General features: G+C 51.8%; 3 protein-coding genes across 11 annotated transcripts in view; all 3 read right to left on the minus strand.

Annotated features, from left to right (window-relative positions):
• The window catches only part of GCN1 (GCN1 activator of EIF2AK4), a 56,902-nt gene extending 55,784 nt beyond the window's left edge, over positions 1 to 1,118 (minus strand). Inside the window, exon 1 of the mRNA XM_082668252.1 lies at positions 1,097 to 1,118. Within this exon, the coding sequence (XP_082524378.1) occupies positions 1,097 to 1,114 (18 nt within the window). The 5' untranslated portion in view covers positions 1,115 to 1,118. The remainder of the gene's footprint in view (positions 1 to 1,096) is intronic.
• Positions 1,119 to 2,278: 1,160 nt separating this feature from the next.
• The window catches only part of RPLP0 (ribosomal protein lateral stalk subunit P0), a 57,739-nt gene continuing 43,880 nt past the window's right edge, over positions 2,279 to 16,137 (minus strand). The window contains exons 1-8 of one of the 2 annotated variants that reach the window (XM_082668215.1): positions 6,444 to 6,475; positions 6,080 to 6,181; positions 4,938 to 5,113; positions 4,738 to 4,825; positions 4,462 to 4,608; positions 4,182 to 4,367; positions 3,182 to 3,322; positions 2,279 to 2,514 (exon numbers count right to left, since the gene is read on the minus strand). In XM_082668215.1, the coding sequence (XP_082524341.1) occupies positions 2,350 to 2,514; positions 3,182 to 3,322; positions 4,182 to 4,367; positions 4,462 to 4,608; positions 4,738 to 4,825; positions 4,938 to 5,113; positions 6,080 to 6,133 (957 nt within the window). In that variant the 5' untranslated portion in view covers positions 6,134 to 6,181; positions 6,444 to 6,475 and the 3' untranslated portion in view covers positions 2,279 to 2,349. Of the gene's footprint in view, positions 2,515 to 3,181; positions 3,323 to 4,181; positions 4,368 to 4,461; positions 4,609 to 4,737; positions 4,826 to 4,937; positions 5,114 to 6,079; positions 6,183 to 6,443; positions 6,476 to 16,137 lie in introns of those variants that run through there. The other variant, XM_082668216.1, reaches the window with a different exon arrangement.
• Positions 9,252 to 16,137, minus strand: part of PXN (paxillin) — a 46,406-nt gene continuing 39,520 nt past the window's right edge. For 2 of the 8 annotated variants that reach the window (XM_082667388.1, XM_082667387.1), the window contains exons 8-15: positions 15,151 to 15,426; positions 14,605 to 14,919; positions 13,861 to 13,962; positions 13,432 to 13,602; positions 13,137 to 13,310; positions 12,495 to 12,576; positions 12,206 to 12,354; positions 9,252 to 11,426 (exon numbers count right to left, since the gene is read on the minus strand). In XM_082667388.1, coding sequence (XP_082523514.1) covers positions 11,160 to 11,426; positions 12,206 to 12,354; positions 12,495 to 12,576; positions 13,137 to 13,310; positions 13,432 to 13,602; positions 13,861 to 13,962; positions 14,605 to 14,919; positions 15,151 to 15,426 — 1,536 coding nt within the window. In that variant the 3' untranslated portion in view covers positions 9,252 to 11,159. Of the gene's footprint in view, positions 11,427 to 12,205; positions 12,355 to 12,494; positions 12,577 to 13,136; positions 13,311 to 13,431; positions 13,603 to 13,860; positions 13,963 to 14,604; positions 15,427 to 16,137 lie in introns of all 8 variants that reach the window. The other 6 variants (XM_082667390.1, XM_082667389.1, XM_082667384.1 and 3 more) reach the window with 4 other exon arrangements.

A 16,137-nucleotide genomic window follows, 5' to 3' on the forward strand; every position in this document is an offset into this window, starting at 1 on the left:
CGCGGGCCTCTCACCGTCACGGCCCCTCCCGCTGCGGAGCACAGGCTACGGACGCGCAGGCTCAGCGGCCATGGCTCACGGGCCCAGCCGCTCCGCGGCATGTAGGATCTTCCCGGACCGGGGCACGAACCCGTGTCCCCTGCATCGGCAAGCAGATTCGCAACCACTGTGCCACCAGGGAAGCCCAATTCGCATCTTTTGAATGCTCAGGTTGAGGAGTCACTCTCTGGCCTCTGGGCCTCCCCATCAAAATCAACTAATCTCCTCACCCTGATACCCAAGTAAGCCATGCTGTCCTTTAGAGACCCATTTCCTTTTCCCATAATATTGTCTTTTCACCCTAAAACACGGCTAAAAGGACGATGGGGTGGAGGGAAAAGGTCTTCCCCAGCTCCTCCCTTAACTATGAGGCACTTCACAGGTAATAACACTCAAGGTGACAAGACTCTTCCTGAATTGTGACAGTTCTTTTATCTAACGCTGCACCTAATAACAACCATCAACATGGAGTCCTACTTTCTTTCACTGACTCCTCACAACAACCCTACACGACAGGTACTAGTTTAGCCCCATTTTATGTATGAAAAGACTGAGAATTGGCAGGGTTAAGAAACTTGCCCAGCGTCTCAGAGAAACTGAAACTGACCAAGACTCCAACTCAGATCTGTATGAATCCAAAGAATATACTATAAATCCCTGCACATAGTAGGTGCTTGAGAAATATTTGCTGAACACAAAGTTTAAGAGGGAGTTGGCGTTGGCCGGGGCTCACTGCTGGAGGGCTTCGGAGAAATGGAGCAGAGACTCCTTGAAAGAGGAACTTCGGCAACTCCGGAACCGGGGAGGGCCCGACGGGTTCCAGCCGCCGAGGCCGGAGTCCCTGATTCCTCGAGCCCGCGGCCGGTCCGCGCCACCCGGGCCGGGAGCCGGGACGAAGCCGGGTCCGGGAGGGACCGGCCCAAAGCGGCCCCCGGACCGCGCCCTCCGCAGCCGCCGGCCCCCGGCCCCCTACGCCAGCGGCACTAGCGGTCCTGCCCGACCGCCGCCGTCCGCGCCCCGTCGCTGGCCGCGTTGGCCTCGCAGCCGCCCGCCTCACCTGCGTGTCCGCCGCCATCCTGCCGGCGCTGACTCCGGAACCGCTTCCGGAGCGCTTCCGGGTCACAGCGCGGGCCCACACCGCAGAGCGAGGCCGGGATAGTGTTGGGGCCCGGGGCCTGGCGCCCCCGGGCGGGATGGCGGCCGCGGCAGCCTGGGCTTCGAGGCGGGAAACTGGACTGGGTACCGGGGTGAGCGCCGGGGACTATCAAGGCCTCCTCCCCAGGGCCTTTCTCAGCCCGGCCTCGTGGGAGACGGGGGTCCCTGAGGGTTTGTAACGCGTCGCGACCGCCCTGCAGACATCGACCCACGAGTGCGCAGGTCCGGCCCAGACACCCCCGTGTGAGCCTCTCCTGCGTGAAGACCATTTTACAGAAGTGTGTCCTAGATGCTTCCTAGAGGAGTTCCCTTGATAACAGGAACTGAGCTCGCTAAAAGGCAGGCAGCCAACTCGTGTCTTATCCTATTAAGAGTTTGTACCCCAGCGGTGGACAATGTGAGGGTTTAAAAACAGGGGTGTACCTGGCAGTCAGGGGAGGACTCTGGAGCTGAGAGAAAAGCCTGCCCGGGGACAGCTCCTTAAGACAAGGTCACAGGGTGGGAGGCTGCAGGTAGTGGGCCTCATGGTCCAGAGTTGCTTAAGTTTTATTCAGCATGCAGACCTGCCAACTCTGTAACTAGTTCAAATACGGTCTGCACAGCTCAGTTGTCGTCCCTGTTAGCAACGGCTTTCAAAACTTTTGAGTCCTGGTTACAACTAGCACATTACTGGGTGACCCAGTGCAAATCGATAAGTGAAACCTAAGATTCACAACACCTACAGCATCAGCTGTTCTATCTCCTTAAATAACGGCCACCACTAAACTCATCATTAATCACATCACCACCCAGTTTGAAAAACTCTGGCAGCACTCATCCAGTGCTTATCTCAATATGACACCTACTCAAAGTATCTTGGAGTGACCCAGGATAGTGGCCTGATGGTCATGGAATCAATTCCATTTAATAAGAATTCAGTTAAAGCTGGGTCCACAAAAAGTACAGGATGCTAGGAGAGCAGTCCTTCACTTACAAAGAGGACACCAAATGTCAACTCCAAATAAAGCTCTATGATTTTACCATGGCTTCAGTTTCTAGCACACAGAACTATAACCTCAAAATGCACAAAATGAAAAATCCAGACTTGTAAGAGAAGTAAGCCTTTATTTCCTTGTTTCACAAATAAAGCCGGCTGAGTTGGCTGCTTTTTGGTGATTAGTCAAAGAGACCAAATCCCATGTCCTCATCCGACTCCTCCGACTCTTCCTTTGCTTCAACCTTGACTGGGGCTGCGGCAGCAGCAGCAGGAGCAGCAGTGCTGGCAGCTGCCACAGGGGCAGCAGCCACAAATGCAGATGGATCAGCCAAGAAGGCCTTGACCTAAAGCAAGGGGAAAAGTTCATGGTCAAAATAGTCCGTCTACACCCCCTACTACCCACAACCCTTCAGCCTCTGCAGAGCTCAAAAGTTTTAAGGACCAATTTCCGTATCAGTGAAATCTTATTCTCGAAGTGACCAGACAGGACAGCTTGGGTATAGCCTGGTGATCTTAGGCCCAGCTCTTACCTGTTAACTAAGCCCCCTTTAAGTCTCTTGTAATTTCTAAAGTCGCGAACACGCCTCCCCTGCCTCCCAACCTCAAGTATACAGTTGGCCCTCTGTATCCAGAGTTTTCACATTCACAGATTGAACCAACTGCTGATCAAAAAAAGGAAAAAATTTCCGAAAAGCAAAACCTGAATTTTCTGCACAGGGGCAGTTATTTACATTGTATTTACAACCATTTACATAGCATTCACATTGTATTAGGTATTGTAAGTAACCTAGAAATATTATTTAACATAACACCATTTTATACAAGGGACTTGAGCACCCATGGATTTGGTGTCCGTGGGGAGCCCTGGAACGAGTCCCCCTAGGGTTTCTATACTCTTAAAAATGTATCTGCTACATAAAACACTATTATAAAAACACTAACGGGCAGCTATTTATCCTCCTGCTAATAACTGTCAGGTCTGCTGTGGTCCTGGTGGATTTTTTTTTATACCTTTTCAGCAAGTGGGAAGGTGTAATCAGTCTCCACAGACAAAGCCAGGACCCGCTTGTACCCACTGATGATAGAATGGGGTACAGATGCAACAGTTGGGTAACCAATCTGCAGACATATGCTGGCAACATTGCGGACACCCTGTGGAAGGAAGGAAAAAAAAAAAGAAAAAAAAAAATCACACTTCAGGTGTGATGTCTTTGCTGTTGAGTCCAAGCAAAGCTCGACAGCAAACAAGACTTGCTAGATTAGTATATTAGTCCCACACAGGACAATTCACCTCACACCAAATGCTTCTGGCAGGGAAATTCAGACCCAATAATTTATAAATGCTTCTTGCTGTTATTCTCAACATGGGCGTTCCCTATACCATGATGGTGGCGTTTACGTCAAAACCCACCATCTTGTGAAAATATAAACTATTAACATAACCATTGCATTCCAAGAGAGAAAAACATTAAATTAGTTCCAGATGTGAACTTCATTCACTAGTGAGATTTCCAAAAGTAACTGGAGTTAAGAGTATGTATAATTGCAATGTTCCGTTCATCCAATAAAAAAGGAATTATATCTCCTACCACCTTATTTGTTAACTAGAGGATATATTAGTGGCAAAAACTAAGCAATAACAGTCCCTGAAAGAGTCCATCTTCCCAAGACAGGGTACTTGGCAACACTGATGTATTAACTATCTCATCTTCTCATTCCTCTTTTGACTCACTGACACTACTCAAAATCTCACATCTTACTGCACACCCTAGAATAACAGTCCTTACCATGTGCCCAGCACTGTTCTAAGGCTTTACATTCATAAATTCATTAGATCCTTCAACAATCTTATATTGTTATTGCCATTTACAGACAAGGAAACTGAGGTACAGATTAAACAACCGTCCCTGGTTATTACACTGCTAGTCAGCTGCATGGCCAGGATTCAGTCTGAAGCTAGACACGCTCTCAACTATTAATGCAAGAAGAGCCTGGAATGGACAGCGTGTACCTCCAGGAAGCGAGAATGCAGAGTTTCCTCTGTGATGTCAAGTACTTCAGGGTTATAGATGCTGCCACTGTCAAACACCTGCTGGATGACCAGCCCAAAGGAGAAGGGGGAGATGTTCAGCATGTTCAGCAACGTGGCTTCACTGGCTCCCACTTTGTCTCCAGTCTTAATCAGCTGCACATCACTCTGAAGAACAAGGGAGCTGGCAGTTAACACCTGGACATCCAGCAGGTTGGCAGCAACCGAGCCTGGCTAGCACTGGCAAGCCAGGTCCACTCACCAGGATTTCGATGGTGCCCCTGGAGATTTTAGTGGTGATGCCTAAAGCCTGGAAGAAGGAGGTCTTCTCAGGCCCCAGACCAGTGTTCTGGGCAGGCACAGTGACTTCGCATGGGGCTATGGCACCAGCACGGGCGGCAGCTGGCACCTGAACAAAAAAATGAGAAACAGTGAGAAGTCTTCTCTCCACAGACACAACCTGAGAACGGTCAGTTTTGTTGCTTTTAAGGAGCCAAAATTAATAAGGTCTCTCCAACCAACCTGATTCTCCCCTTACCTTATTGGCCAGCAGCATGTCCCTGATCTCAGTGAGGTCCTCCTTGGTGAACACAAAGCCCACGTTCCCCCGGATGTGAGGCAACAGTCTGCAAAGAGAAGTTTATGGGAGACAGTCACTTTTCAGTACCGTTCTTCTCCAGGAAAAGGGAGGAGGACACTGAGAAGGGCGGATAAAGATGCCCAGGAGGATGAACTGACTTCTCCAAAGCTGGGTTGTTTTCCAGATGCCCTCGGATGGCCTTGCGCATCATTGTATTTTTGCCCATCAGTACCACGGCCTTCCCTCGGAGAGACATGCGGATCTGCTGCATCTGCTTGGAGCCCACATTGTCTGCTCCCACAATGAAGCATTTCGGATAATCATCCAGAAGTTGCTACAGAAACAAGCCACAAACAAGCAACGTTTCACAGGACAAAAGAGGGAAGAGATTAATAGAAACCAAATCCCACAATAACTGCTTTCCATCTCACTCCCTTTCTTCTATGCTTTTGAAATGTCTCAAAGACTGGGACAATTACTTTTACTGCCAGCTGCCCGAGTTAAAACGCTACATTTTCAAAGATTTGCTTGCTGAGTATGAATGGTAAAAATTATGTTTCTACATTCAATCAAAAAATTTTGCTTGTAACTTTCATTTTTAATTTTTCCCAACCATGAAGCATGTTTCTGTTTCACCAAATCAGCTGCATTAATACAAAAAAAATACTTTTCCAAGTAAGATTAGATTTCAATTATTCAAAATACAACATAAAGCAAATACAGTAAAATATTGCTTATAGGACCTAAGTTGCGGGTATATGATTTTACAATTCTTTTAAGTTTTTTGTGAGTCTGAAACCCTGAATGAATGGGGAAGAATACAATGGACTAAACTCTACAATGCATCCTAATGCCTGAAGAGCAGCATGGTTAGCATTTCTAGGCAGGGGAAGACCCAACTCAAGGCCATCCAAGAGAAAGCATTCACTTAAAGTTTAGTTTCTTGACTAATAGGACCTGAATATGCAACAACTTGACTTTATAATGAGTCACTCATTGCCTCAGACCTTCCCAAACAAGGAGGCAGGGGAGTAAAAGTACGATGAGCGCTGTTTGGAAGCCGACAGACCTGGGCGTTAATGCTGTTACCCTAGGAGCCACTTAACGTGCCTGAGCCTATTTACCTGCAACAAAGGGAGGAGAAAGGGCGCGCATCTCGGGAAACTGGGAAGATTAAATGAGATTTGCCTAAAACGACCTAATGTGGTAGTAGGCACTCAGCACATGGCTGCTGATTGTCTCCGTTAGTGCCCGGGGCCGAAGCAGCACGGTGGGCGGCTGGGACCCACCCCGCACTTACGATGATCTTAAGGAAGTAATTGGACTTCCAGGTCGCCCTGTCTTCCCTGGGCATCACTGCGGTGCGTCAGGGATTGCCACGCAGGGTTTAAAGACGATGTCACTGAAGAGAAAAAGGGAGCTCAAGACACCCCGACACAAGTCCCCAAAACATGGCGGGCTCCAAGCCCAAGGCACATGTGGAGCAGACCACGCGCGGGCGCCCGCCGCCCCGGCCCGGCCCGGGGCTGCATTTGCCGCCGCCGCGGCCCAGACCAAACAGGCCCAGACCCTGCAGTCCCGAAGCGTCCCCCCACAAAGAACCCCCGAAGAACCGCATCCTCCCCGCCGCCAGTCCCGGGCGAGACTGCAGGTCACGAACGAACCTCACTCCAGGACGCCTGACGAGAGAAAGGCCTCGCGCCGGCTTGCATATTTTATAGGTGAACGAAGCAGCCAATTAGAAGCTGCGGACAGCGCCCCCATCTATTGGCTGGGGTCAACGTCTGTCTGGAGGAGCCGGATTGATACAGACAACCATTGGATGATATCGGTGCCATTCCATCCAACAGGAAGCTTCCTTTAAACGAGGTAGTTAAAGGAGGGCACTGCTGTGTGTTGGAGGACCTTTCTCAGAGTTGCTTCCCTCTGCTGGGCTGGAGCCGCTCTCGTGTAGGTGCTAGAGTTTGCGAGCTGAGTCCACGTTTCTTCCGGTCAAGTCGCAACTAAAGAGTATGACATGGAGCTGAGAAATAATTGCTCATGAAAAAAAAAAAAGGAAAAAAAAATTGCTCATGGTTTAGAAACAAAATGGTCTCTTGTCTCCTCTGCAGTTTGTTCTTCTCCCTATCGAAACAAAGGAATCCTTTAAAACCTAAGTCGGATCATTTCCTCATCTGCTCAGAACTGTTTAAAGGCTCCCCATTTTCCCCTCGGTAAAAAGCCTAAAACTTAAATAGCCTGCAAGGCTCTACATGATCTGTTCCCCACCTCCACACCTATAATCTAATCTCCGATTTGCTTACTGATTCATTTCCTTCCAGCCGGATGATGTTGCACTAGCTATTACCTCTTCCCGGAAGCCTTCTTGCCGATATCCACACCTCCATCGAGTCTTCGCTCAAATATCACCTGCTGGAGGCCTACCCTGATTGCCCTATTCAAAATTACCCCATAACCACTCCCACTCCCCCCCTTCCTCTGTTCTTTTTGGCAGCACTTACACCTTGTAACACAGTATATAATTTATTTGTTCCATTGTTGTTTGTCTCTCTCCAGATATTTTTGCCTTGTGCCTGGCACATAGTGAGCTTATAATAAATATTTTTTGAATAAATGGATGCAGGGTTTGCAGACAGATATCCTTGTTCTGCCACTTGCTAGCTGTGTCATCTTAGGAAGTGATTTCACCTTGCTGACCCTCTGTTTCCCTTTCCTTATCGGTAAAATGGGGATAATAGTATTCACATTATAGAGCGATATGTCTTAAGACAACACAGTTCCTGGAATATAGGAGGAAATCACTAGATGTCAACTTATTTTATTACACCTTCATTCAACACTTATTTGAACAATTGTGCTACATCAGTAAATATCTTTTGGAACTTCCCTGGTGGCACAGTGGATAAGACTCCATGCTCCCAATGTGGGGGGCCCGGGTTCAATCTCTGGTCAGGGGACGAGATCCCACACACATGCCACAACTAAGGAGCCCTGGAGACACAACTAAGGAGCCCACCTGCCACAACTAAGACCCAGCGCAACCAAATAAATAGAATAAAATAAATATGTTTTTAATGAATGAGCTTAGATCCTAGGTCGGAAGTGGGGAGGGGTTCTCCTTATCTCCACCCTTTTCACTTGACCAAGTTAGAAACCTTGGTATGTTGTTTTCAAGCCTCCTGGTGCCTCTGATGATGAGCCTGTATAGAGAACTGCTGGAATCCATTACTGCTAAGATCTCTTTTTAGTGACAATGTATTGATATAACTGCATGCTCAGCATTGTGCTAAGTACTTTGTGCACATTACCACTGTTAATCTTTGCAACAATCCCCCAAGGAGGTACAGTTTTAGTATTTCACTTTTATTGATAAGAAAATTCACAGAGGTTAAATAATACACCCAAGTCCATCAGCTGATAAGTGGTGGCTTCAGAACCGAAATCTGGGAGCAAGTTCAAAGCCCATGGGCCTCACTATGCTATACAGTCCCTTCCAAACCTTAAGGCTGTTTCCCTCCAAATGCACTTTTCCAAGTATATACGTTTTCACATAGTAACTTCCCAAGGACATCCTGGCTCTAATGATATAAATATGTCTCTAATTATAGTACATCAATATAATGGAATACCATGAAGCCATTAAAAATGATGCACATATTTATTTATTGACATGGTTAAATACAAAGTATAATTGAGTGAAAAAACAAATTACAATGAAGTGTACTGTGTTCATTTATAGAAATAAATCCAACATGGGCTGGAAATATTATCTTTGGGTGAGGCGTGAAGGTGATTTTCACTTCTGAGCTTACTGTGAAAGGGTCAGGGTTCAGACTAGAAGTCAACAAGCAGCTTTTGGAGGACCATTCCAAACAACAGGAAAACTATGAAGTTACAAAGCTGTCCAGGAAGCTCTCAAGGGCCCAGGACTGGAGTTCTGGCTCTGACAAGAGCGAGGGAGCATGCAAATACAGACATGACCACCAGGGGGAAGTCGAGAACCATCCTCAACTGTAAGTGAAGCCACTTTCAACTGGAAGGTTTTACACCCGAGGTGTGGTGCCGGAACGTGGGAGTGGTGGTGTCTGGTCAATGTAGGAACACAGACAGAGACAAGCCCTGGGTTCACACCCTGTCTCTGTGCTCATTCACAGGATACCTTGTGCATGTCGGTTCTATCTGAACCTCTTTCCCCATCCATGAGTGTAAGGCCACCCCGAGGCCCATGTAAGGATGCCCTTGGCGAATCCATGGCAAATTGCAGTGGGCAGGGCCTGACCCATGCAGGAAGCCAGGAGGACCACAAGTGCCCTGTGGGACAGGGATCCCATCCCCAGGGCTTTGGCCTCAAGTAAGTGAACTTCAATGATTTACCCCCAAACTGTGGTCCTTGTGAGCCTGGGGAGGGTTTGGTATCTTTTCTGGGACTAAGCTGTTAATCCCAGACCACAGAGAAACGGCACTAGCACAGGTGAAAATAATGGCAAACTTTATTGGCATAAATCACAGGAATTGAAATGGGGAAAAGCCAGGTTATAAGTTTACAGAGAAAAAAAATTCAAATCAAATCATCAAATAACCATTGACCCAGAGGGTGGACCTCTGAAACCCCAGGTCCTCTAGGGGAGGGGTCACTGTAAACAGAGCAATAAGGCCTGTGGGTAGACGTGGAGACATCAGACCCGTGGCGGGGCCTGGCTGACCTCCCCAGACCCGGGCTGCTCTCAGCCCTGCCACCAAGGAGGGACCCTCTTCCCTCCCTGGGAAGCCTCCTTGAGAGGCTCAGCACACCCAGCCTCTGCTAGGAGGCTAGCGAAGTGGTCTGGCTCTTCCTCACTTTAGACCACACTGGGACCCCGTTCCACTAACCCAGAACCCCAGCCCTACCTATCTCATCCTTGGGGGAGAACACTCTGGGGGCTTCCTGTTGCTTCAGCGAGATCTTGTCCTTTTGCCGAGAATCCTAGCAGGCCCCCAGCCAACGACCTGGGCTCTTTTCCCCAGGACACCAGTCTCCAGGGAGGGCAGGAAATTTGGGGAAGGGATGCACCCAGTGGAATCAACAAGACTAATGGTCAAAATCAGACACCAGCTTTCCTGAGGAGGCAAAAGAGCCCCAGAGAAGCAGTGAGAAGGCCGAGAATGTTCTCTTTGTTGCCAGAAAGTTCACAGGGGAGTGGACACTCCTAATGGCTAACTTAGGAAACAGCACCCCCAAAGTGTACTTCCCCCTTCTCCTCCCTCAGGAACAGGACGGATGAGGTTCGGAATTCTAGGCCCCAAAGGGCAAGACACCCTTAAGGCCGGTTTCAGTGAAGAGCTTGCTGGCCTGGATAGTAAGGAAGGGGTTTCAAAATACAGCAGTTTATAAAAAACAGTCCTTGTGAGCTGTGAAGTTAAAGAAGGGCAGTCACAGAGCTGCTCCCAGTTCACCTGCTTGTGCTAAGAAAAAATAAAATACAAATTGCTTCACCCCCTCCAAGCCCTCAGTACAAGGCAAACCCCATATACCAGAGCCACCGTGGCATACACAGGACAGTGGCAGTGCACACGGGGGAAAGGTACAAAAGGAGACGTCTTTAAAATCTCTTCAAAATCATTTTTGTATAGAGAAGTAAAAGCAACTCAGACGATATGAATTCAAACCTCAGTGTAGAAATCTATCAAAGTTGGTACAGTGTCCAGGCACGGGGTGAAACCCCGCCTCACACCATCCCGGGAGAAGGAGGAAGTGATTATAAAACATTATTGCTGGAGAGGCCATTCTCAGTAGAACCAGAGAAGTTACAGGGGTCGGAGGGCAGCTGCCCAGGCCTGGGGAGACTGGAAGGGCAGGAGGCGCACAAGGAATCTTCCGTGGCCCCTTGGACACTTCCGCCCTTGGATGGATGGATGGGTGGATGCTGGCATTGTCTGGAGGGAGCTGCTGTCCCCCCAGTACTCTCAAAACAAGGATAATTAGGTTGTGGGGGGGGATATGGATGAAAAGAGGCCCCCATGTGACCCTGCCTGCCCTCCCCACCCCCACCCCCAGCTCCACTGCCGAAATATGAGTGAGATGGCTCCAGTGTGGGGTGCTGGACTGGCCAGGCGGGTTCGTGGGGACACAAGTGGAGCCCTCCAGCCTCTGCCTCTGGGGAGGGTGAAGAGCTGGCAGCCTGGGGGGAGCTGCAGGAGGAGGAAGGAGGCCCAGAGGCTCTGGCAGGGGGTAAGAAAAGCAGGCGGGACCCCTCAGGACCCTCTTGCCATCCTGCACCAGCCAAGGACGTGGTTCCAGTTTCAGTCGGGTTTGCCCCTTCACCCCTAAGCGAGGCCTCTGGGTCACAGTAGCAGTTGGGAGCCTGGGCCGGGAAGCGGGGCAGAGGAAGGGATGAGCGCGCCTAGCAGAAGAGCTTGACGAAGCAGTTCTGACAGTAAGGCTTGTCGTTCTGCTCCTTGAAGGTGCCCTTGTTGAGCTGCTTGAGGCAGAAGGCACAGACAAAGTGCTCCGGGTGGAACTTCTTGGCCATGGCGGTGATGCAGCGGCCCGTGATGGGCTTCTGGCAGCCGGAGCACAGCGAGCCCCGCCGCTCGTGGTAGTGCACCTCACAGTAGGGCTGCCCGTCGTGCTCGAAGAAGCTGCCGTTGACAAATGGTGTGAAGCATTCCTGGAGACAGAAGAGGGGTGGGGCGGGGGGGCAGGGGGCTCAGGCTGGGGCTGGGGGCTGAGGCAGCTCCCAGGTGATGGGCAGGTGACAGTCAGGGTGATCACACTCGAAATGATTCTCCCTTGCTGAGCATCCTCTACGTGCCAAGTGTGGGGCTAAACGCTTATTGAAGTCTCCCAATGGCCTTGACTTGCCACTGCCTGAATTCAGACACAGATCTTACGCCTGGGCACTTCAGCAGGTGGCTTAATGGTGTGCCCAGAAACCCTGGTGTCGAGAAAAGGGTTCCAGGGTCAAACTCTGCATCCTAGATTCCCATTTGGAGATCCAAAGGCACGCTTAGGTATTAAAGGCTCTGAGAAGTCTGGCAATGAACAGTTTCCCAAACTTATTTGATCAGGGGACACTTACTGGATCTCTAATAACATCTGGGGGACATTACCCCCCAGAATGCAGTCTGGAAACCATTGCCCATTTCCGCTGAGGCTGCTAAATGCTTGCATTATCTCATTTCACTCTCACACACCCTTCTCCCAAACATGACCCGTCTCAGGGCTGCTGCACAGGACCACCTTGCTCTTGGTTTCTGCCAGCCTCAGTACGAGCCCTGGCCCAGGACCTACTGGACTTGAAGGAGTGTACCCCCCCCTGCCTTCTCACCTCATTAATACCCCCAAACAGGGCCTGTAAATCGGATTCAGAAAGCACAGTGAGGTAGGCCCTTCTCTCCCCACTGCCCGCTCTCGGCCCCCTCCAGAGGAGGGCTGGGGGCCCCTTACCCGACACACAAAGCACTCAGGATGCCACAGGGTGTTAAGGGCCGAGATGTAGTTCTCCAGGATGGCTCGGGCACAGCCGCCACACTTGGGGGCGAACATGTCAAAGTAATCCTTCCGGCAGTAGGCCTTGCCGTCTTTCTCGTGGAACCCTGAGGAGGGGGGGTGTGGGGGGCAGATGAGGCCTCCAGAGGAGGAGCCACCCTGACTCCAGCCTCAGCAAGGTCTCCCACCATGCCCCCGCCTCCCCAATGCTCCGGGCGACAGCGAGTAAGAAGGTACCGGTCAGTACCTTCAGGCCCAAAGAAGGCTCCACACTGGGCACAGAAGAAGTGCTCGGGGTGCCACGTCCGGTCAAGGGCTGTCACCACTTTCTGTGAAAGCAAAGTGTGGGACCAGAGCTGAGCGCTGCCCCACTGGACAGATCCCACAGTTGAGACCCACAGGCAAGGCCGTCCTTCCACCCTGCCCCCAGCCCCAGCAAAGGAAAGAGTATAACACTCCCAAGATGGGGGTCTCTCCCAACTGTGCTCTGAATACCACTGAGAATTCTGACTTATTGAAGGATGTGATATGTCAGGCACACTCTGTCTCCTCTAATCCTCATGTGCAGTTGAGATCATAGGTTCTATTGTGACTCCCATTTTATAAGGGAAGAAACTCAGGCTCAGAGAGGCTAGACGTTTCCCTAACATCACACAGCAGGAGAGTGAGGGAGCCCTCACTTCACTCCATTTACCTGGGCAGGGCTCCTAACCTCTGGGAGTCTCAGCAGAAGGGAATCGGGGATGAGAGGTAGCGCTGCTTAATGTGCATTAGGACGGGCCGTGCATCCGGCCTGAGTGTGAATCCCAGTTTCCAAGCTGTGTGAGCTCGGCCACGTAATGTGACCTCTCTGAGCCTCAGGTGGCACCACCTGCACCCAGGAACTCACATCCAGGATGGGCCCGTTGCAATAGTAGCAGCGTGGAGAGAAGAGGTTGTGATAGTCCTTTTCACAGTAGGGCTGTCCATCCCGCTCAAAGAAGTTCCGGGATCCGATCTCCTCCTGGCAGTGGGTGCAGACAAAGTGCTCTGGGTGCCACGTCTTCCCCATGGCGGTCACGACCTGAGGAGAGAGGCAGGATACGGTTCAGGACGCAGGTCTGCCACAAAGCACCCTCCCAGAGAAGCCAAGGTCCCGTGCCCACCTACCGCTCCCTCCTCTGCCCCACCCACCCCATCATCACCTGCCCCGCGATGGGTTTCTTGCAGGCCCCGCAGACCCCCTTGGCGACCGTGGCGACCCCCAGTTTGTTCAGGTCAGACTGCAGGCTCCCCAGCATGCTGTCAAGCTGGCTCCCAGGCTTTGGGGGCCCTCCCGGGGGAGAGCTGCTCCCTGTCTTCCCCTGGGCCATGAACTGTGGAAAGAGGGGAGAAGGCAGGTGAGGACATCTGGGCCTTGGGGGATGAGGTTCGCAGCACCAGGGGCTCTCCCCTCTCCTGGACAGATGGGCTGAAGGAGGCAGGAAGTGCAGCCCCTCCAGGGGCTTCAGAAGCCCTCAAGGTGGGAGTGGCATCTGCAAGACATTCTGGTGTCAGAGGGGCTCACGGTGGGCCTGACCGAGCACTGGGAACACATGGCAAGCAGGACATTAAGCCCCAGCCTTGGCACTGACCCCTCCCTCGTCCTGCCCTTCAGGGCTGCTCTGGCTGCCGTTCGGAGGCCAGCCGGCCGCCCAGCACAGCTCTCCGTCCGCTCTTTGTTCCAGGCCCTGGATCTTAGACAGGGGAGGAAACAAGAATAAGAATTTCTTTTTTCTTAATTAAGGAAGAAAGAATAGGAGACCCTGTCATCGGACCATTTCACAAAAAGGACTTTAGGATGAAATGTAAGGATGGATTTTTTTTTTTCCCCCACTAGCAGTACCAACGTCAGGAGAAAAAGTCTAGAGAAAAACAACCACGAGAGAGAGGCCCAGGGAGAGATGAAGAGGGAGAGAGAGGTAAGCCAACCAAAAGGTGCAGGACTTAGGGAGGGGAGGTGATGGGGCCGGAGAGCAAGGAGGCCTCGCCAGGTACTGGGTCTGGGGCTGAAGGGGGGGATAGGTTTTGGTTTTCCTTCTGGGAATGGCTTCCTCAGATGGAGCCTGGGGCAGGACCGAGGGGCGGCAGGAAGGGGCAGGCAGAGGGGAGGCCCCACGGGGAAGAAAGAGGGCGGCTGATGTCTCGGGGGTGAGAGCATGGACATCAGGTTAAGCGAGGGTCCAGGGTCAAGGCCAGGTCTCAGGAAGGACCATGGTACCATGCAGGGCTTGTGGATGGAGGAACAGAGGGGATGTGTATGTGTGCAGAGTGGGAATACCACTCGAGCATAAGGACAGGGACAGGTAGGGCTGGTGTCAGGGCCCCGGGAGGCCTGCCTGCATCGGGGGGAAGAGTGGGTCCTCGTCGGTCTGGCAGCCCATGGACCTCACAGAGTGGGGCGCAGGAGTGGGCGGGGTGGGGCCCTGCACACCGTCTTCCCGTGGCCCCGCCCCAGCACTCTGGACCCCGGGGGGACCTCGAGGAAGAGCCGAGGGCCCCAGGGTGGAGGAGGTGGGCGGGCTGGGCCGGGGAGAAGAGCTGCTGGCCGAGGCGTCTTTGCGATGCTGGAGCAAAGGGCTGGGAGGAGAAGGAGAAGGCAGAACAGAGAAGGTTCTTCTCAGGGGAATGGGAGAGCCAGGAGGGAAGACAACCTGGGAGGAAGAAGAGAGGGAGAGAGATGAAGGCAACGGCGGAGGAAACATCAGCTCAGCAAGTAGGGGCTCCCTGGGGCCCTCCCACTCTGACACCAAGAGTGAGGCTGGCCTCGCAAGGCCACGGGATGCAGAACCCCCCCGCCACATGCCAAACTTCCCCTCTGGCCACTGCTGGGGAAGAACTGGAGGACCTCCGCCCTGGCCCAGCCCTGGGCAGCTACTCACTACCTTCTCTACCAGCTGCCCCCTAGCCCGCCTCCCACACGGCTGCACAGTGATGACGACGCCCTCGGTCAGCCAGTCCTGGGCAGAGGCCCCCGCGGCCCCCTCGGCCTCCTCCACCTCCGGCTGGATGCCCAGCCGACCCTGCAGCTCCGCGATGAGCCGCTCCTGGGACGGGGTCCTGCTCAGGGTGGCGGGGTCCAGCCGGCAACGAGGGGAGGGCTCCCGGGACATGGGGTGAGCGTGGCCGGTCTCCCGGCTCCTTCTGATCATGGAGCGGATCTGGGGAGGGGGGGAGGGAAGCTGTCACAGGCCACTCTGGGCTCAGCAGATGCTGCTCAGTCCACACTCGAGAGCCCCCAGGAGGGGTGGGCAGGACCAAACCACCAGAGAAGAGCCAAGCTGAGCTAGGGTGGAGGCAGGGGGCAGAGCAGACACCCTCCAAGTCAGCCCTGACCTTGGGTAAGACACTTCACTTCCAGGGCCTCAGCTTCTCCATCCTTGAAATGGGGTAACAGTATTTTCTCAGCTGCCTTACAGGGTTATTACAAGAATTGTTTGAAAGAATGTAAGTGGACATTCTTGAAAGGGCATAAGAATTTCCCTTCTTCCCTCCCTCCCTTCCTTTTTTTAATTTGTAGTAGAAAAAATGTGGTCTTTCCTTACAGTAAATCCTTCAACCAGGTTTTTTTTTTCCTTGTTTACATTATAACCTACTTGTTTCTAGCACTTTGGTTATTATTATTTATTTTTGGCCGCGCTGCGTGTCATGCGGTATCTTAGTTTCCTGACCAGGGATCAAACCCGTGCCCCCTGCACTGGGAGCGTGCAGTCTTAACCACTGGACTGCCAGGGAAGTCCTGGTTTGGTTATATTTGTTGTTGTTTTATTTTACTTTGTTTTTGAAAAGGGCCTAACATTTTAATCAAGAAGCGAATAACAACCGTTAACGTCAGCCACGGCTTATTGGGGACCGTGTGCTATGTTCTTTCT

The sequence above is a fragment of the Grampus griseus genome, assembly GCF_964374135.1.
Source record: "Grampus griseus genome assembly, chromosome: 12".
Classification (NCBI taxonomy): Eukaryota; Metazoa; Chordata; class Mammalia; order Artiodactyla; family Delphinidae; genus Grampus; species Grampus griseus.